Below are 19,378 nucleotides of genomic sequence, written 5' to 3'. Positions count from 1 at the left end.
CTTCCTATTACTTTTTAGCGCTGCATTTTTTTCCCATTTACTATATATATATATATATATATATATGTGATGCAGTAAAACTGCTATAGAGAGTCCCTTAAAGTGATTGTAAAGGACCACCTTGTAAAACAACCCATTCAGTTTAAAATAGAAATGAAAGGCAAAATATTGTTGTAAAGATATAAAAATATAATATTGATTTATTTTTTTCCCTTTTTTATAAGTGATCACTAGACATGTGCATTACGAAAAAATTTGTTTTGTTTCCTTTTTATTCGTTAATCTTGTTATTTCGTTTAGTTAAATTCGGTTGATTCGGTCAATTCGTTTTCGAATTTGTATTCAGAATTTGTATTTTCTTCGAATTTACCTATTTTTCTCAATTTGAAACAATCAAATCAATAAATTTAGAATCGGTCGAAATGAAAATGTTATATTGTTTTCGATTCGAATGCAGCAAAGTGAACAAACAAAAGAAAAATCTTCATCAAATGATTACAATGACTCTTTAAATCACCTTTGGCTTAAGAAAAACAGCATTATTTCAAAATGGCACTCTAATAACACACACAGTCTTTGATTTCAGCAATATGTGTAGTGAGAATTCAACTGGAGTTCAATGTAAAATTTGTTTCAAATTTTAGTCCGAATTTCGTTATGCTATTCGGAGCAGTCGGTAAAATTTGTTTATATTGTAATTCAGGTATTTAGATATATCCGAATCTCAGAATAACGAAAAATTGGTCCGAATATTAATTTGGAATGGAACAAACTGCACATGTCTAGTGATCACATTCCCTCTGTTCTCAGCTACATAACAGCTGGTGGGAGGAGGAGAAGCAGCACACTGAACTTCCCAATGATTGGCTGTGCACCAGGGGCGTGTCAAGACAAGTCTGATCATTGGAGGAGAGCAAGCTGAGTTCCCAACACAGCTAGAGAACTGACCACGCTGTGATCTCCTGCTTAGTGTGGTCAGTTTTTAATAGGAAAGCAGGTTGACTGGCAGGAACACCAGGGATTTCACACAAAGGAAGCAATACAAAGAGAGCTGGATACTTCCTCATACAAGTACATGGTACAGGAGGCACATATCAGGAATATGAAGTTTTGGGGTAATGTAGGGGAAACCCCTCAAACTCTTGGGTTTCAGTAAAATTTGGACTGCTGAAGCCAGATTGAAAAATAGTATTTATTATACAATCATGTAGTTACCTACAGGCAAGGAGAGTGGCACAAAATGGTGATGGGTTCAATATTGCTCTAACTGGCTAGGGCAGCTAATTCAATTTATATGTTTTATGAAGGGTGGGACCTTATCTATCTAAAGTTTCTTTGAATGTAAATCTTGATTGAAATGCGGAATACTTGGTTCACATAGGCTGTGTGGGAAAAGGCCAAGATAGCCATCTTCACAGCTGGAGGTTTAAAATGATTGTAAAGGCTTGTTTTAAAAAAAAAATAACAAACATTATACTTACCTCCTCTGTGCAGTTGGTTTTGCACAGAGCAGCCCTGATCCTCCTCTTCTCGGGTCCCTCTTTGCTGCTCCTAGCCCCTCCCACCTTTGAGTGCCCCCCAGCCAGCAGCTTGCTACAGGGGGCACCCAAGCCGAGTCAGAGCTCCCTGGGTCCATTCAGACACGGAACCCTGGCCCCGCCCCCTCTCTCCCCTGATTGGCTGACTGACTTTATTGACAGCCGCGGGAGCCAATGGCACCGCTGCTCTGTCTCAGCCAATCAGGAGGAGTGTCCTGGGTGGCTGAGGGGATCGTGGACATCGCTGGAGAGAGAGAAGGAGCTCAGGTAGGTAATAAGGGGGTTGCTAGGGGGGGCTGCTACACATAGAAGGTTTTTTATCTTTATGCATAGAATACATTAAGATAAAAAACCTTCTGCCTTTACAACTCGTTTAAATGACATTTGAACACAACAGCTGTTCCACAATATGACTTCTAACAGCATTTGCATACAATATATCTGCTTAATCAGAAATATATGTTTTGATAATCATAAATAAATGTTTGATAAATAAAATGCCCTTACCCTTTCAGTAACAAATGCTTTAAGTGGTTAAAGCATCACCTATGGAAAATAAAGGGTACTGAAGTTTGTTGCCATTTAGGGGGTCACACAAATTTAAGGTTTGACATGTTGGGTATCTATTTACTCGGTGCAGCCTCATCTTTTTATATTTTACAAAATTGGGTAATTTATTGTGTTAACTAAAATTACCGTGTGCAAAAATGGCTCCGGCAGCTAATGGGTCCAATAAAAGTAAAAATCATCCCCTTGCAGTGGGGCTATCCCCGTACTGCAAAGGTTAATTGCACCTAGGTACATGTTTAGGGGGCAGGAAAAGCAGTTTTAATTGCCCGATCCAAGCAGACAATCAAAGCAGACGGCTCTCCCCTATTCTCCAGTGGTGAACTTCTCCTTGGTGTCCACAGGCCCTGTATTAGTGGTGATGACATCAGAGGGCATCTGACCACCAGAGCATTGGGGAGAAGAACGGAACTAGCAGCACAAAGGAACGTGCAGGAATGGAGGATCTGGTAAGTGAAATAACTTTTCTAGTCAACTAAAGACGCATTTAACATTTGCAGTGTGAGAGCAAAGGGAGGATTTATGCCGCGTACACACGGTCGGACTTTCTATCCTACTTGGTCCGGCACACTTTCCAACGGACTTTGTCCGCCAGGTGCGCCGGACTTTAAAACGGACGGACTTGCCCACACACGCCGGGACTTTCCGGCAGGCTAAGTCCGCCCGTCTTTCCGACGGACTTTCGCCGGAGTTCTGGCGGACTTTCAGAATGAACGGACTTGCCCACACACGGACAAGTCCGTTCATTTTGAACGTGACTCAGGTGCGATGGGACTAGCAAAGGATGTCAATCTTGCCGCTTTTATCGGCGAGATTGACACCTTGCGAGCCCCGCTGCGAGGCATACCAGGCCCTTAGGTCTGGTATGGATTATAGAGGGAAGCCCCTACGCCGAAAAAACGGCGTGGAGTCCCCCCTAAAATCCATACCAGACCCCGATCCGAGCACGCAGCCTGGCCGGTCAGGAAAGGGGGTGGGAACGAGCGAGCGCCCCCCCCCTCCTGAACCGTACCAGGCCGCATGCCCTCAACATGGGGGGTGGGTGCTTTGGGGGAGGGGGGCGCCCTGCGGGGCCCCCCCCACCCCAAAGCACCTTGTCCCCATGTTGATGAGGACAAGGGCCTCTTCCCGACAACCCTGGCCGTTGGTTGTCGGGGTCTGCGGGCGGGGGGCTTATCGGAATCTGGGAGCCCCCTTTAATAAGTTGGCCCCCAGATCCCGGCACCCCACCCTATGTGAATGAGTATGGGGTACATGGTACCCCTACCCATTCACCTAGGGAAAAAGTGTAAGTAATAAAACACACTACACAGGTTCTTAAAATAATTTATTAAACAGCTCCGGGGGTCTTCCTCCGGCTTCGGGGGACGAGCAGCCCTCGGAGAGCAGTCCAGCCGGAGAGAGCGTCGTGTCAACATCTGGAGAAGAGAAGAGAAGAAGCCCAGCAGCCCAGAAGCTCAGAAGTCCGGACCTCTGCTGGCAAGAGAGCTACCTGAAGACAGCAGAGGAGCCGGCCGAAGAACTGGAACACCGGGAGAAGAGAGCGGAGAAGAACCAACCGGACGCCGGGAGAAGAGGAACCGGAGGAACCCCCGAAGCCGGAGGAAGACCCCCGGAGCTGTTTAATAAATTATTTTAAAAACCTGTGTAGTGTGTTTTATTATTGACACTTTTTCCCTAGGTGAATGGGTAGGGGTACCATGTACCCCATACTCATTCACATAGGGTGGGGGCGCGGGATCTGGGGGCCCTCTTATTAAAGGGGGCTCCCGGATTCCGATAAGCCCCCGCCCGCAGACCCCGACAACCAACGGCCAGGGTTGTCGGGAAGAGGCCCTTGTCCTCATCAACATGGGGACAAGGTGCTTTGGGGTGGGGGGCCCCGCAGGGCGCCCCCCTCCCCCAAAGCACCCACCCCCCATGTTGAGGGCATGCGGCCTGGTACGGTTCAGGAGGGGGGGGGCGCTCGCTCGTCCCCACCCCCTTTCCTGACCGGCCAGGCTGCGTGTTCGGATCGGGGTCTGGTATGGATTTTAGGGGGGACCCCACGCCGGTTTTTCGGTGTAGGGGCTTCCCTTTAAAATCCTTACCAGACCTAAGGGCCTGGTATGCCCCGCGCTCGTCGCAATAGGAAAATTTGTTTTTCCTATTGCAGCGAGCGCGAGATGCAATACCCTGCCCTCGTGTTGTATCTGGTCCGTCGGACCAGCATACACACGAGCGGGCCTTCCGTCGGACCAGCACACAGACGAGCGGACTTTCCGCCCAAAACTGGGTCTGACGGGAAGATTTAAAACTTGTTTCAAATCTAGGTCCGGCGGACTTTGGGGAAAAAGTCCGCCGGAAAAGTCCGCTGGCGCCTACACACGGGCGGATTGTCCGGCACACTCTGGTCCGCCGGACCAAGTCCGCCGGAAAGTCCGACCGTGTGTACGCGGCATTAGACTTTTCACCTTTAACTACTAAAAGCGTCACACAGCATTAAACTTTTTTTCCACCTCCGAATTATAAAATTATTTACCTTTTTTGTAGCAGTGGTAAAAAAAAAAAATAAAAGGGAAGGCGCTTGTGGATTTATCCTATCATATTCTGCATATTAATTCTTCAACGTAACAAGGTAAATGGGAGGGGTGCATCCTTTGCTTAAATGCTTTGTGCTGAAAGATATCTCTCCAAAGTTGTGAGCTAAGGTATAAACATGCTTTGTTCCAAGTCCGTGACTTTTTAGGTAGTAAAGATGGGAACAGGATGAGGGTGCTTTACAAAAGTCCGTAATGGCAGCTCTCATATATTATCCCTTACAGGATTCCTTTAACACATCATTTATGTGAGTGAACATCTACAACATGAGACACCACACCCCTCCCAGAGCTTTGAGCAGTTTTTTAGATCATGCCTTGTGGATGAAGCCAACCGCTCGAATGACAAGGATGGTGAGTAGCAATCATTATTATTATTATTATTAATATTCAGGATTTATATAGCGCCAACAGTTTGCACGGCGCTTTACAACATTAGGGCAGACAGTACACTTACAATACAAATCAATACAGGAGGAATCAGAGGGCCCTGCTCGTTAGAGCTTACAATCAATCATACTTCTTCCCTAACAGCATACTAAAAGTTAACTGTCTGCTTGTTCTTTTCCCGTAGATTCCTCTACAGATACTATTTCTTGTTAGTAGAGAAAATAATTTAGAGAAGTGGTAAAAAAAGAAAAAGTCATAGTTAACATTTTTTGTACGTGGGTGGGAAGGATCAGAGAGATCCTTGGAACAAGTCTGAAGGACAAGTCGTAGTATTTGCAAGGGTGTACTTCACTTTCATTTAATAGACTGTGCTTGGAGCGTTTTAGTGTTTTCCAGATTTTTGAGATTCTCTGGCCAGCGGGGAATCTCACGGGCCTGTTTGTGAAAGGGGAGGTGGGTTACGATTTTTTTTTTTTTTTAGGATCCTTAGAAATGGTAATACAGAAGGGAAGCAACAGATGTGTTTTCAGAGGCAGACGGGAGGTGACACGGCAGACTGTAATGCCGCGTACACGAGCGGAATTTCCGACAGAAAAATTCCGACGGGAGCTTTTCATCGTAAATTCCGATTGTGTGTATGCCCCATCAGACATTTTCCGTGGAAAATTCAGACGGACTTAGATATAGAACATGTTTTAAATTTTTCCAACGGAACTAATTACTATCGGTAAAACCACTCGTCTGTATGCTGTTCCGACGTACCAAAAACGACGCATGCTCTGAAGCAAGTACGAGACGGAATCGCTCGGTCTGGTAAAACTAGCATTCATAATGGAGATAGCAATTCCTCAAATTCTGTGATCTTTTAATGCGGCGCATTATTTTGTGCTTTATAATGCTAGAAGAATGAAGTTTTGCTGCTGATATTCACACAGAGAGATGTATTACTTTATTATTTCTCGTGATCTCATGAATAATCTTTTATTATTTTAAAGCCAGATCTCCAGAATAATATTTTGAATTCTTTTTTTAGTCATCTTTTTTTTATAATTTTTTTTTATTTCATCAAGATCTCCTTTTTTGTTTATTATTGCAAAATTATTTTCTAGTGATCTCCTTTTTTTTTTTTTTGGTGTGTCAAGTTACCACAATAACATTATTATCTTGTATTTTGTAACCTCAAGGAGGCTGGTTGGTGTCCCTTTTTAATTTGACATTGACTTTTTGAAATGTACCTGCCTACTCACAAACAAACTGTCCTATTTGAAGAAAAACACATAGGCAAGTATTTTCTGAAAATAAATTATCCATTTATTCTGGGTAACAAAATAAAGAGGAAGGCAACGCTGGAGAAACTTTTGGAATTTGCGAAGCCTTTTGGCCCCCAGGGCAGACATCAAGTTTGTTTAAAACAGTGGTTCTCAACTCCAGTCCTCAGGACCCACCAACAGGCCAGATTTTAAGTATTACCTTGGGGAGTTGCAGACTAGAATACTGCAATCCCTGAGCAGCAAATTATATCACCTGTGATGTATTTCAGCTATCTTGCAAACCTGACCTGTTGGTGGGTCCTGAGGACTGGAGTTGAGAACCACTGGTTTAAAAAATAATTGTTATCTTGAGGAGTCCATATAATTTTGAGCCCAATCTGGTCCAGGACTCCCAGAGATGAGGATCAGCAGCAGATGACATATATGTCCCCAGGCTGTGGTACTACACCAGCCTGCGTCTTCTGTCAGACCAGACTGAACCCAGGTCATCACTTTCTTCTCTTCACTGCAGCCTTCCCTCCACACTTCCCTGCAGCCTTCCTTGGAGGTTTTGGCTCTGGTGGTGGACTTGTGGCAGGAGGAGGAGGAGGATGGGTGAGCTCATATACATGGCTGTTCTCTATCAGCTGATCCCTCAACCCCTTCTGAAGGGCCTCAACAGTAATTGCCTCACAGAGGAAGCTTCAACAATCTAGTGGCTAGATAGCAGCCATAGGCCTCTTCAGCGTCGGGTTAGCTTCTGAGGACATCAGTTGCTTCCTAATGAGGCCCAGTGCTGCTTCCTCCATGACCGTCCCCTTCCTGGGCCTTTTTGTTTGAAGACGGAGGGGAGGCACCTGGGATTGGGTGAGGCTCCTACTGGGACCAGCCACCTCCTGGCTGACATTGGGCATGGCCACCTCCTGGCTGTCACTGGGTAGGGCCTCCTCCTGCCTGCCACTTTCCAGACCCTCCTCCTGGCTGAGCTCATCCTGTGTTTAAAAAAGGGACATAGTTTTAGTTTTTGCTTCATCAATCACACACAATTTTTAGCTCATGGCTTGCAAATTGAATGTTAATAAATAGAAAAGACTACCATTCTGACCCCAGCATTTTTCATTCTTGTCCCAAACATTTTTGGCCACTACTGTCTATTCATATGTAAATCACTTTTTTTAAAAACATTAATTATTTATCAATTATAACATCTAGTTAACATCATTAAGATTAGGACAATAAATATGTATAAAAATAATATACCTGGCTCCAGCTGGGTGCATCCACTTCTTCCAGGATGGAAGGCCCAGGTTGTTCCTCGTTAGCCTCTGCTGGGGTTGAGGGAAGGGTGAAGAGAAGACTGCAGGGAAGGGTAGAAAGTGATTCCCTGGCTTCAGTCTGGTCGTCCAGAAACCGCAGTTTGTTGAAGTACCACAGCCTAGGTACATACACTTGCGCTGCTGATGCTCCTGATCTGAGTGATTTCTGGATCTTATTATGCTCCTTCTTATACATGTTCCTCAAGATCCATTGAATTGCATCGGGGACCTGAGTCTTCACAAATTCCAGAAGTTTCTCCAGCCTTGACCTCCTAGTTTGTTTATTATAATATAAGGTGTTTTTCACCTCCCACAAATTCCTCATCTCCCTGTATCTGTCTATGAAACTGGCCATGAATTCTGGGTCCTTAAAGTGATTCATCTTTGCTGTAAGACAATACACAAGACAAAAACACTAATGTCAGCCTAAACTCTCATTATCTAATCCCAATATAGGCTTCAATCTTGAAGCAGTATAGGCCACTGTGATGGGCCAAGTTCAAATTTTACCTTCGTTTAGGATGCTCGCCACTTCCATTCGTCCTTCCTCCACACACAGATCGTACGTACGACACATGCGTGTTACCTTGATATACACTGCGCATGCGTGAAACTCCGCCTGCGTCACCCGCCACTGACGTTCTTTCTAGAATATTCCCCCTTCTCTCTTCAGCGCGCAGGAGGAGCAACATGGTGGAGACACAGCAGGTGTGTGGCAATTTCACTAATGAGGAGGAGGAAAGCCCGGAGACAGAAATGACCCGATCCCAAAGGAGGAGATTTAAGGCCTCCAATATGGCCTTTGTTGAGATGGTGGAGATGGTGGACATATTGAGGAGGAACGACTATGATGGGAAGCATGGACCGTACACCAACCCTAATTTGCGAAAGGCCAAGATCGTGACTAAAGTTGTGAAGAGTCTGCGGCAGAATTTTGGGGTATGACACTCCAAGGAACAATTAAGGAAACGCTGGTCAGACCTTAAACTGAGGGAGCCGGATCAGTATAGAAGAATAAAGAGAGTGCTTCTAAAAAGTAAGTAATTGTTGTGTTCCTATTCTTATTATTACTTGCATGCTGCGCCATGTGCTTTTCTTTACTGTTGTACAGTTTAAAATGGCGACTTTCATATTCGTGGGCACAGTAATCGGTCGTAGGAAACATTGTTCACTCATTAAATATGTATGTTTTGGGCAGATACAGGTTCAATACATTTGGTCATGCCAATTTGTATCAAATTAATTTTAGGACATTGCTGTCTAGATGTGTTTGTAATTAGAATGAAATGCAAGCTTGATTCAGTGTAATGTAAAGGAGAGGACACTCAGCAGCTTTTTACACATCTGGACTCAGGAGCACTAGTGTGGGACACAAGAACAAACTTTTTAGGGTGTCCCACACAGGTGCTCCAGTGGATACTTGGGGTGTCTCCATGTGTGAAAATTGTCACAAAAAGGTAAGTATTCCAGTTTTGGTAAGGTAAAAAATAATGTCTTCAGCTTGGAACTCTGCCCAAAACAGACAATTGTACCCCACTTCCCAGCAATGTTTCATATTTCTATTTCTGGACTCAAATATCTGTGTGCTAAGTATAACTTTTTTTTCATTCTCATAGGGGAGAAAAGACTCAGAGGACACCACTCAGAGGACACCAGGAACACCACACATTACCAAGAAGGGGAACTCAGCTCAGGACCACACAGGATCTGGAGGAAGGAAAGGTGGAGGAAGTGGGTGAGATTGTCACCAAAACAGGTGAATGTCTGACACCCCAGCTTCAGGTAATATATGTATGCCTGCATATTTATAAGACATGTTTTTAATCCAATTTTTAGGTGATGTGCTGGTTGTGGAACAGAAATCTGAACATTTCACAAGTGACAGTGCCCAAAGGCTCATCCACAACATCATGGTGTGAAATTGTGAAATCGACATTATAAGGAAGAAACTGAATGTTATGGAACAACAAATGAAGAACATGATTGATGTGTTGGGGGAGAATCTAAATTTCTTTCAAATCCCATCCATTTTCACATTTGTTGGACTAAACCAATTGTTTTTTTGTACATTTTAAAAGCCAAATTTTGAAGATGCACACAGTGTGTCAACATGTGCTATCTGCCATCAGGGGATCTCAATGTACCCATTTTGTGGGTGCAACCCCTTCCTCGTAACTCTAGTAGGTGAAAGGAAGGGGTTGCACCCCCAAAACACGTCCATTGATCCCCCATGATGGGAGATAGCACATGTTGACATTAGGCATGGGATCAGGAGGGAAATACCCATTTTGACTCCCAATTTGTGTGCATCTTCAAAATTTGGCTTTTACAGGGGTAACATCACCCCATCTGATGAAGGCAATATCAAGACATTTTTGACACTATAATGTCTGATATTGCCTTCAGTTTTTATACGTTGAACTTTGTTCCAGAGTTGTGTATGTTATGTTTTGAAACATGCCTGTTTCTAAAAAAAAAATCTAAAAATAATTGAGAAAAAAAATATTATTTTTCTGAAAGATTTTTTAACGCACATGTGAATGTGCACAGAGTAAAAAGTTTGATAATCAACAATGTGTGGCTTCTTATTTCAATGCTCAAAACCTGTTTTTTAAGTAGTTTGGTGTTCACAGTGACAATGGGGCTTATTTACTAAAGGAAAATCCACTTGGCACTACAAGTGCACTAGGAGAACCTAGGAGACAGCCAAAAAGAAACACAAGCAATAAAGAAAATGCAAGATTTTATCAGATATTATTTTTTTATTCTGAAAAAAATATTTAGACATTGTCTGGCATTGCAATGGCCCCCCACCCGTAAAATGATTGACATATTTATCCCAAACTTCACGGGAGTTTTGGGGTGCCAAGCCAGGACAGCCAGTATCCAGGCCCGTCAGAGGATTTGAAGGAAGTCCGGCCTCAGGCCCAACTGAGGCAATATAATTGTGGGCATTTTTTCTTAAAAAATTGTGCAATATGCAGCAGGATAAAATGATGTGGTTGAGTTTGTATTCCGCCATGTGTATGGCTGTCAGAAACAGGCTGAACCAGCTGGCCATTATCCCGAAGGCATTCTCAATGACTCTTCTGGCTCTGGCCAGCCGGTAGTTAAAAACCCTCCTCTCTGGGGTGAGGGTCCTCTGGGGAATGGCCTCATCAGGTGCTCGCCCCGACCGAATGCTTCATCATCAAGAAAGACGAACGGGAGTCCTTCAACGTTGTCCTTATCAGATGGCAATCCCAGGCCACCAGTCTGGAGCCGTTGGTAAAATTCATATTCTTCCCCACATCCACATAGAGGAACTTATATTGTGCCGACACCACCACCATTAACACCATACTATTAAACCCCTTATACTTATAATAGTAAGACCCCGAATGGGGTGGTGGCATGATGTGGATGTGCTTCCCATCTATAGCCCCTCCCCAGTTGGGAAAGTCCCAACGGTCGGCAAAATGGGAGGCCACAGTCTGCAATTCCTGTGGCATTGAAGGAAACTGTAGAGTCAAAAAGGAAAAATATATATTAATACTTTTGCACATAACATTGCAAGCAGATTAGACACAAACATTATTGGCCAAGATCAGTATAACATTTATTTTAAGGAGTATTTTAAGCCAAAAATATAAGGCCCACTTATTAGATTCCTCACCCCCTCTCATGGCCCATTGTAAAAAAAAATTTGGGGGGGGGGGGGGAAATAGAGGGTTCGAGCTGAGTTTGGGACCCCAAAAAAAAGCCTCTGGCACTTTGCCAGAATTTAAGGACAACAGTAACATTTGCACACATTTTAGGAGGTGTTTTGGGTAAAGCACTACAATGGAGCTGACAAAATACATTGTTAAGTGACTAGGCTACAGGTGAATATGGGCCCATGATAGCATGCTGGGGAGGTTAGTGAAGGCAAATATGCATGAAGGACAAAAAAGAGCATTAAAATATTACAGCATGCATGAGGATAAAGAGGACATTCACAGCATATTACAATCATGGTAATTAGGGAATGATTTAAAAAATGCAATACATTAGCAAACATTAAATACATAGAATGTGATGTTAAAGGAGAAAACTTACCCTAATATAGTCCTTCTGCAGGACCTGAATGATAGCAGAACAGGTCTCTGAAATAACGATCCCCAGAGCCTGGGGGGAGATGCCTGTAGAGAACTTGAGGTCCTGAAGGCTTCTCCCAGATGCCAAGTACCGCAACGTGGTGACTAGCCTCTGCTCCAGAGCGATGGCTTGCTGCATGCAGGTGTCCTGCTTCATAATATAAGGGGACAGCAAAGTCAACAGACGGTGAAAAACAGGGTCTGTCATCCTGAGAAAATTCCTGAAATCATCAGGATTATTCTCCTGGATCTCAGGAAGCAAATGCATATGAGAGAATTGGTCACGCTGGAGTAAACAATTCTTGGTCCATGAACTCCTCCCCACCCTGTTTATGGACTGGGGTTGGGTCAAAGTATGAACCCCAACACCAAGCCCCCACACAGCACAAACTCTACGATGAGTACGTACCCGCAACATGGCTTCAAAACAGTCAGCTGCTCAGAACGAATGAACAGAACGTACTGAAGAACAGCAAGGCCTGTGAAGAGCGAGCTGAAAATCAGAAACGAGCAGACAAGAACGCACTGGAAAAACAGATACAAACTGTCCACACGCTCTGAAAAGCAGATACAAACCCACTAGCACAAACTGAAAAGCACGAATCGTCTCTCACCAAACTTCTACTAACACAAGATAAACATGAGATTAGCAAAAAGGAGCCCAAAGGGTGGCACGCTCGCTATTGCACTTCCTTTTTCTAGTCCCATCGTACGTGGTGTATGTCACATCGTTCTGGACAGTCGGAATTTGGTGTGATCGTGTGTATGCAAGACAGCTTGAGCGGAATTCCATCTGAAAAACTGACGAAAGCAAAACCGGTCGTGTGTACGAGGCATAAGTATTTGTCACCAGTGTAATAAAAATGGATGGCTGAGCATATTATGCTTTGTCATATTGTTTTTCTTCTTAGATATTAATTTATTTTGATTTAGATGTAGTAAATTTTAAAAGAAAGATAACAATGTTCAAAAAAAGAGATGGTAAAAAAGAAAAGGGGTTAAATCATTTCAGTTCTTTAGTTCTTTAGCTTCCTCCTTTGTAAGATAATAATGAGTTAAAACAGTAATAAACCCAAAAGAAAACATTTATTATATTGCAGCTTACCAATTCTTAGATGTAATGGCTATTTTAGTTTTCTTCTTTATGCTTTATTTCTTTCTATTTTCATCTCGTGCTCCTGCCAGTGACTCCAGTTTAACCACGGACCAAGCCTCTTTTTGAGATTTGTTGTTTACAAGTTAAAAACAGATATTTTTTGCTAAAAAAATACTTAAAACCCCCAAACATTATACATTTTTTTTCTAACACCCTAGAGAATAAAATGGCGGTCATTGCAATACTTTCTGTCACAACGTATTTGCGCAGCAATCTTACAAGCGCACGTTTTTTGGAAAAAATACACTTTTATTAATTAAAAAGTAAGACAGCAGTAAAATTAGCCCAATTGTTTTTTATATTGTGAAAGATAATGTTACGCCGAGTAAACATGTCATGCTTCAAAATTGCGCCTGCTTGTGGAATGGCGACAAACTTTTACCCTTAAAAATCTCCATAGGTGATGTTTCAAAAATTCTACAGGTTGCATGTTTTGAATTACACAGGAGGTCTAGGGCTAGAATTATTGCTCTTGCTCAATTGCGGCGATACCTCACATGTGTGGTTTGAACACTATTTTCATATGCGGGCGCTACTCATGTATGGGTTTGCTTCTGCGCGCAAGCTCGGTGGGATGGGGTGCTTTTAAAAAAAAAACTGTTTACTTATTTATTTTACCTTTTATTTTTTATTTTTACACAGTTCTTTTAAAAAAAAAAAAAAAAGGTGTCACTTTTATTCCTATTACAAGGCTTCCAGATGTAGCAGTTACAGGGATGAGTCAAACCATTTAATACTTGCAGGAGTGTTTGCAATGATCGGCTTTTATTTATTTATATAAAACCTTTATCCCAAAAGAAAAAGAAATGTTTGCTGCAATTGCTTATTAGCTGGAGTGTGGATTCACGTTGTTAGTGTATTTAAAGATGCTATTATCTTTAAAGTGATTGTAAAGGTTTGTTTTTGTTTTTTTTAATACACGAACAAGTTATACTTACCTGTTTTGTGCAAGGGTTTTGCACAGAGTGGCCCTGATCATCCTTTTTTGGGGTCCACCGGCGGCGCTACTGGCTCCTCTTTTTCATCGAGTGCCCCCACGGAGAGCTGCATTCCATGAGGGCACCCATGCGGGCTCACTCACGGGTCCTGCTACTGCGTCCATTGACACAGCAGGACTCGCCCCCCCCCCCCCCGGCTCCCATGTCACTGGACTTGATTGACAGTGGCGGGAGCCAATGGCTCCTGCTGCTATCAATCTATCCAATGAAGACCAGAGACAGCGGCTGGAGCTGCTGGGCTTGTTCCCGTCGCTGGAATGATCGAGTTCAGGTAAGGAAAAGGGAGACTCTGGGGGGGCAGCTGCAGCACAGAAGGTTTTTCCCCTTAATGTATAGAATGCATTAAGGTGAATAACCTCAAGACTTTACAACTCCTTAACACTCCCAGACTGACAATGCTGCTGTTCGAAGGTGCCCCCTGTGCTCCTTCCTCTGTGCTGCAGCTCAGTTTCAGCGTCTTGGCAAATTTCTTGTAGCCTAGGCCATCTTTATGTAGAGCAGCAATTATTTTTTTCATATCCTCAGAGAGTTCTTTGCCATGAGGTGCCATGTTGAACTTCCAGTGACCAGTGTGAGAGAGTGAGAGCGATAACACCACATTTAACACACCTGCTCCCATAGGGGTGCGCAGCCTATTGCATTAGGGTGTGCACCCGAAAGCTCAAGCACACATACGTGTGTATATGTATGTATGTATGTATGTATATATATATATATATATATTAGCCCAATTGTTTTTTATATTGTGAAAGATAATGTTACGCCGAGTAAACATGTCATGCTTCAAAATTGCGCCTGCTTGTGGAATGGCGACAAACTTTTACCCTTAAAAATCTCCATAGGTGATGTTTCAAAAATTCTACAGGTTGCATGTTTTGAATTACACAGGAGGTCTAGGGCTAGAATTATTGCTCTTGCTCAATTGCGGCGATACCTCACATGTGTGGTTTGAACACTATTTTCATATGCGGGCGCTACTCATGTATGGGTTTGCTTCTGCGCGCAAGCTCGGTGGGATGGGGTGCTTTTAAAAAAAAAACTGTTTACTTATTTATTTTACCTTTTATTTTTTATTTTTACACAGTTCTTTTAAAAAAAAAAAAAAAAGGTGTCACTTTTATTCCTATTACAAGGCTTCCAGATGTAGCAGTTACAGGGATGAGTCAAACCATTTAATACTTGCAGGAGTGTTTGCAATGATCGGCTTTTATTTATTTATATAAAACCTTTATCCCAAAAGAAAAAGAAATGTTTGCTGCAATTGCTTATTAGCTGGAGTGTGGATTCACGTTGTTAGTGTATTTAAAGATGCTATTATCTTTAAAGTGATTGTAAAGGTTTGTTTTTGTTTTTTTTAATACACGAACAAGTTATACTTACCTGTTTTGTGCAAGGGTTTTGCACAGAGTGGCCCTGATCATCCTTTTTTGGGGTCCACCGGCGGCGCTACTGGCTCCTCTTTTTCATCGAGTGCCCCCACGGAGAGCTGCATTCCATGAGGGCACCCATGCGGGCTCACTCACGGGTCCTGCTACTGCGTCCATTGACACAGCAGGACTCGCCCCCCCCCCCCCCCCCCCCCCCCCCCCCCGGCTCCCATGTCACTGGACTTGATTGACAGTGGCGGGAGCCAATGGCTCCTGCTGCTATCAATCTATCCAATGAAGACCAGAGACAGCGGCTGGAGCTGCTGGGCTTGTTCCCGTCGCTGGAATGATCGAGTTCAGGTAAGGAAAAGGGAGACTCTGGGGGGGCAGCTGCAGCACAGAAGGTTTTTCCCCTTAATGTATAGAATGCATTAAGGTGAATAACCTCAAGACTTTACAACTCCTTAACACTCCCAGACTGACAATGCTGCTGTTCGAAGGTGCCCCCTGTGCTCCTTCCTCTGTGCTGCAGCTCAGTTTCAGCGTCTTGGCAAATTTCTTGTAGCCTAGGCCATCTTTATGTAGAGCAGCAATTATTTTTTTCATATCCTCAGAGAGTTCTTTGCCATAAGGTGCCATGTTGAACTTCCAGTGACCAGTGTGAGAGAGTGAGAGCGATAACACCACATTTAACACACCTGCTCCCATAGGGGTGCGCAGCCTATTGCATTAGGGTGTGCACCCGAAAGCTCAAGCACACATACGTGTGTATATGTATGTATGTATGTATGTATATATATATATATATATATATATATATATATATATATATATATAGCTTCAACTCTTCTGGGAACAAGGTTTAGAAGTGTGTCTATGGGAATGTTCGACCATTCTTCCAGAAGGGCATTTGTGAGGTCAGGCACTGATGTTGGATGAGAAGGCCAGGCTCACAGTCTCCACTCGAATTCATCCCAAAGGTATTCTATTGGGTTGAGGTCAGGACTCTGTGCAGGTCAGTCAAGTTCCTCCACCCCAAACTCGCTCATCCATGTCTTTATGGACCTTGCTTTGTGCACTGGTCCAAATAATTTGGTAGAGGGGGATTATGGTGTGGGGTTGTTTTTCAAGGGTTGGGCTTGACCCCTTCCTGTTCCAACATGACTGCGCACCAGTGCACAAAGCAAGGTCCAAAAAGACATGGACTTAGCAGGGGTGGTGGAAAATTAACTTCAAGTGGAATAATTCTCATTATAACCGTAACTAAAACATATACAACTAAATGTAACACTCTAAAAAATTAAAAATTCCAAAGTGCTACAATGGTGGGAACCTCCCAACTAAAAAGTTGTTGAACGTGAAGGTAATTTGTATTGCAATTATCTGTAGAGGGGTTAATTTTGTTTATGGAAAAATATTACAAACAACAACTTATATACAATAAAACCATAATAAATAAATAAAACATATTTACAAAATAATTGAATATGATTATACAAAACAAGAACATAATAAATGGTGCAAACCAAATTGCGCACAACACAATCCCTACGGGAGAGCTGGACTAAGGAACATCTGTATCTGTAGAGGGGTTTCCACCATCCCTGATAAGGCAGCTCTGATGGGCACTGATAGGAAGCACTGATGGGCACTAATTGGTAGCACTGATGTGCACTGTTAGGTGGCACTGATAGCAGCACTGGTTGGCACTGATAGGTGGCACCGATGGGTGGCACTGATGGGCACTGATTGTCAGCACTGGCACTGATAGGCGGCACTGATGGGCACTGATATGCATCACTTATGGGCTCTAATTGGTAGCACTTATGGGCACTGATAGGCTGTGATTTGCAGCACTAATTGGCAGCACTGATTGACACTGATTGGCACTGATATGCGGCACTGATTGGAAGCACTGATGGACACTGATGGGCACTGATAGGCTGCACTGATGGGCACTGATAGGCAGCACTGGTGGGCACTGATTGGCAGCACTGGTGGGCACTGATAGGTGGCACTGAAAGGCAGAACTGATGGGCACCAACTTGTTAGCACTGATTGCAACTGATATGCAGCACTGATGGGCACTGATATGCAGCACTGATGGGCACTGATATGCAGCACTGATGGACACTGATTGGCAGCACTGATTGGCAGCACTGATGGGCAGCACTGATGGGCACTGATAGGCAGCACTGATGGGCACTGATATGCTGCACTGATAGGCAACATTGGTTGGCACTGATTGACAGCATTGGTTGGCACTGATAGGCAGCATTGATTGGCACTGATAGGCAGCATTGACTGGCACTGGTTGGCACCGATAGGCAGCATTGGTTGGCACTGATAAGCAGCTCTGGCACTGATAGGCAGCATTGGTTGGCACTGTTAGGGAGCACTGGTTTTCACTGATAGGCAGCACTGGTTGGCACTGATAGGCAGAATTGGTTGGCACTGATAAGCAGCACTGGCATGGATAGGCAGTACTGGTTGGCACTGATAGGCAGCATTGGTTGACACTGATAGGCAGCATTGGGTGACACAGATAGAGGAGAGGGGGAGTTTCACATTCAGGAGATCGTGAGAATTGCCAGAGCAGTTCAGTGTATGAAACTGTCAGATAATGACACTGCATGCAGGGAGAGAGACCAGCTGTTAAAAGTCAGCGGTAATGTCGGTGGTGGGCGGGACTAAACAGTTACCAAACACCAGCCAATAGGATGGGTCTGGGAGGGCCGCTACATTTCTCTGGCCCCACCCCCTCTCTGAAGCAGCCCAATCATTGGCTGTGTTGGCGCTTGGTCCCGCCCACCCCGACACTGCGGCTGAGTTGTGATGACTTACAACTCAGCTGTGATGTCGGGGGTGGGCGGGACCAAGCGCTATAAACACCAGCCAATGATTGAGCTGCTTCAGAGAGGGGGCGGGGCCACATAAATGTAGTGGCCTGCCCAGACCACATTCCATTGGCTGGTGTTTGATGGCCGTTCGGTCCCGCCCACGCCCGACATCACCACTGACTTATGACAGCTGATGTCTCTCCCTGCATGCAGTGTCATTATCTGACAGTTCATACACTCAACAGCTCTGGCAATTCTCACGATCTGCTGCCTGTGAAACAGTTTCACAGGCAGCGCGGGTCACACACTCTCTTGGATGCAGCATATTGGGGCAAATCTCTGGAGACAGCACGGGCGGGACAGACAATTTACACTGTTATACAAATTGCCCACTCACTACTTGACATTGTAGCAAAGTGTTATTTCGTCAGTGTTGTCACATGAAAAGATATAATAAAATATTTACAAAAATGTGATGGGGTGTACTCACTTTTGTGAGATACTGTATGAAACAATAAACACCTTGGTCATAAGTTTAGTCTGGAGTGTATTGTATAGAAAGTGCAATGGTCAAAAGTGTGTTGTGTACAGAGTGCAGGGGTCAGGAGTGTGTTGTGAACAGAGTGCAGGGGTCAGGAGTGTGATGTGTACAGAGTGCAGGGGTCAGAAGTGTGTTATGTACAGAGTGCATGGGTCAAGAGTGAGTTATGTAGAGAGTGCAGGGATCAGGAGTGTGTTATATACAGTGTGCAGGACTATGTTATCTACAGGAGTCAGGAGTGTGTTATGTACAGATTACATGGGGTCAGAAGTGTGTTATGTACAGAGTGCATGGGTCAAGAGTGGGTTATGTATAGAGTGCAGGGGTCAGGAGTGTATTGTGTACAGAGTTCAGGGGTCAGGAGTGTATTGTGTACAGAGTTCAGGGGTCAGGAGTGTTTTATGTACAGAGTGGAGGGGTCAGGAGTGTGTTATGTACAGAGTCTAGGGGTCAGGTGTGCGTTGTGTACAGAGTGCAGGGGTCAGGAGTGCATTGTGTACAGAGTGCAGGGGTCAGGGGTGTGTTATGTAGAGAGTGCAAGGGTCAGGCGTGAGTTATGTACAGAGTACAGGGGTCAGGAGTGTGTAATGCACAGGGGTCAGGAGTGTGTTCTGTACAAAGGGCAGGGGTCAGAAGTGAGTTATGTACAGAGTGCAGGGTTCAGGAGTGTGTTATATACAGAGTACAGGGAGCAGAAGTGTGTTATGTACAGAGTACATGG

General features: G+C 44.1%; 1 protein-coding gene across 2 annotated transcripts in view; it reads left to right on the top strand.

The window, feature by feature from the left end:
* The window catches only part of LOC141107594 (N-acetyllactosaminide alpha-1,3-galactosyltransferase-like), a 153,762-nt gene that overhangs the window by 46,085 nt on the left and 88,299 nt on the right, over positions 1 to 19,378 (top strand). Inside the window, exons 2-3 of one of the 2 annotated variants that reach the window (XM_073598443.1) lie at positions 2,450 to 2,554; positions 4,910 to 5,038. In XM_073598443.1, coding sequence (XP_073454544.1) covers positions 4,952 to 5,038 — 87 coding nt within the window. In that variant the 5' untranslated portion in view covers positions 2,450 to 2,554; positions 4,910 to 4,951. The remainder of the gene's footprint in view (positions 1 to 2,449; positions 2,555 to 4,909; positions 5,039 to 19,378) is intronic. The other variant, XM_073598444.1, reaches the window with a different exon arrangement.

The sequence above is a fragment of the Aquarana catesbeiana genome, linkage group LG09 (assembly GCF_042186555.1).
Source record: "Aquarana catesbeiana isolate 2022-GZ linkage group LG09, ASM4218655v1, whole genome shotgun sequence".
Classification (NCBI taxonomy): Eukaryota; Metazoa; Chordata; class Amphibia; order Anura; family Ranidae; genus Aquarana; species Aquarana catesbeiana.
This window is presented reverse-complemented; position numbering and strand designations above follow the sequence as displayed.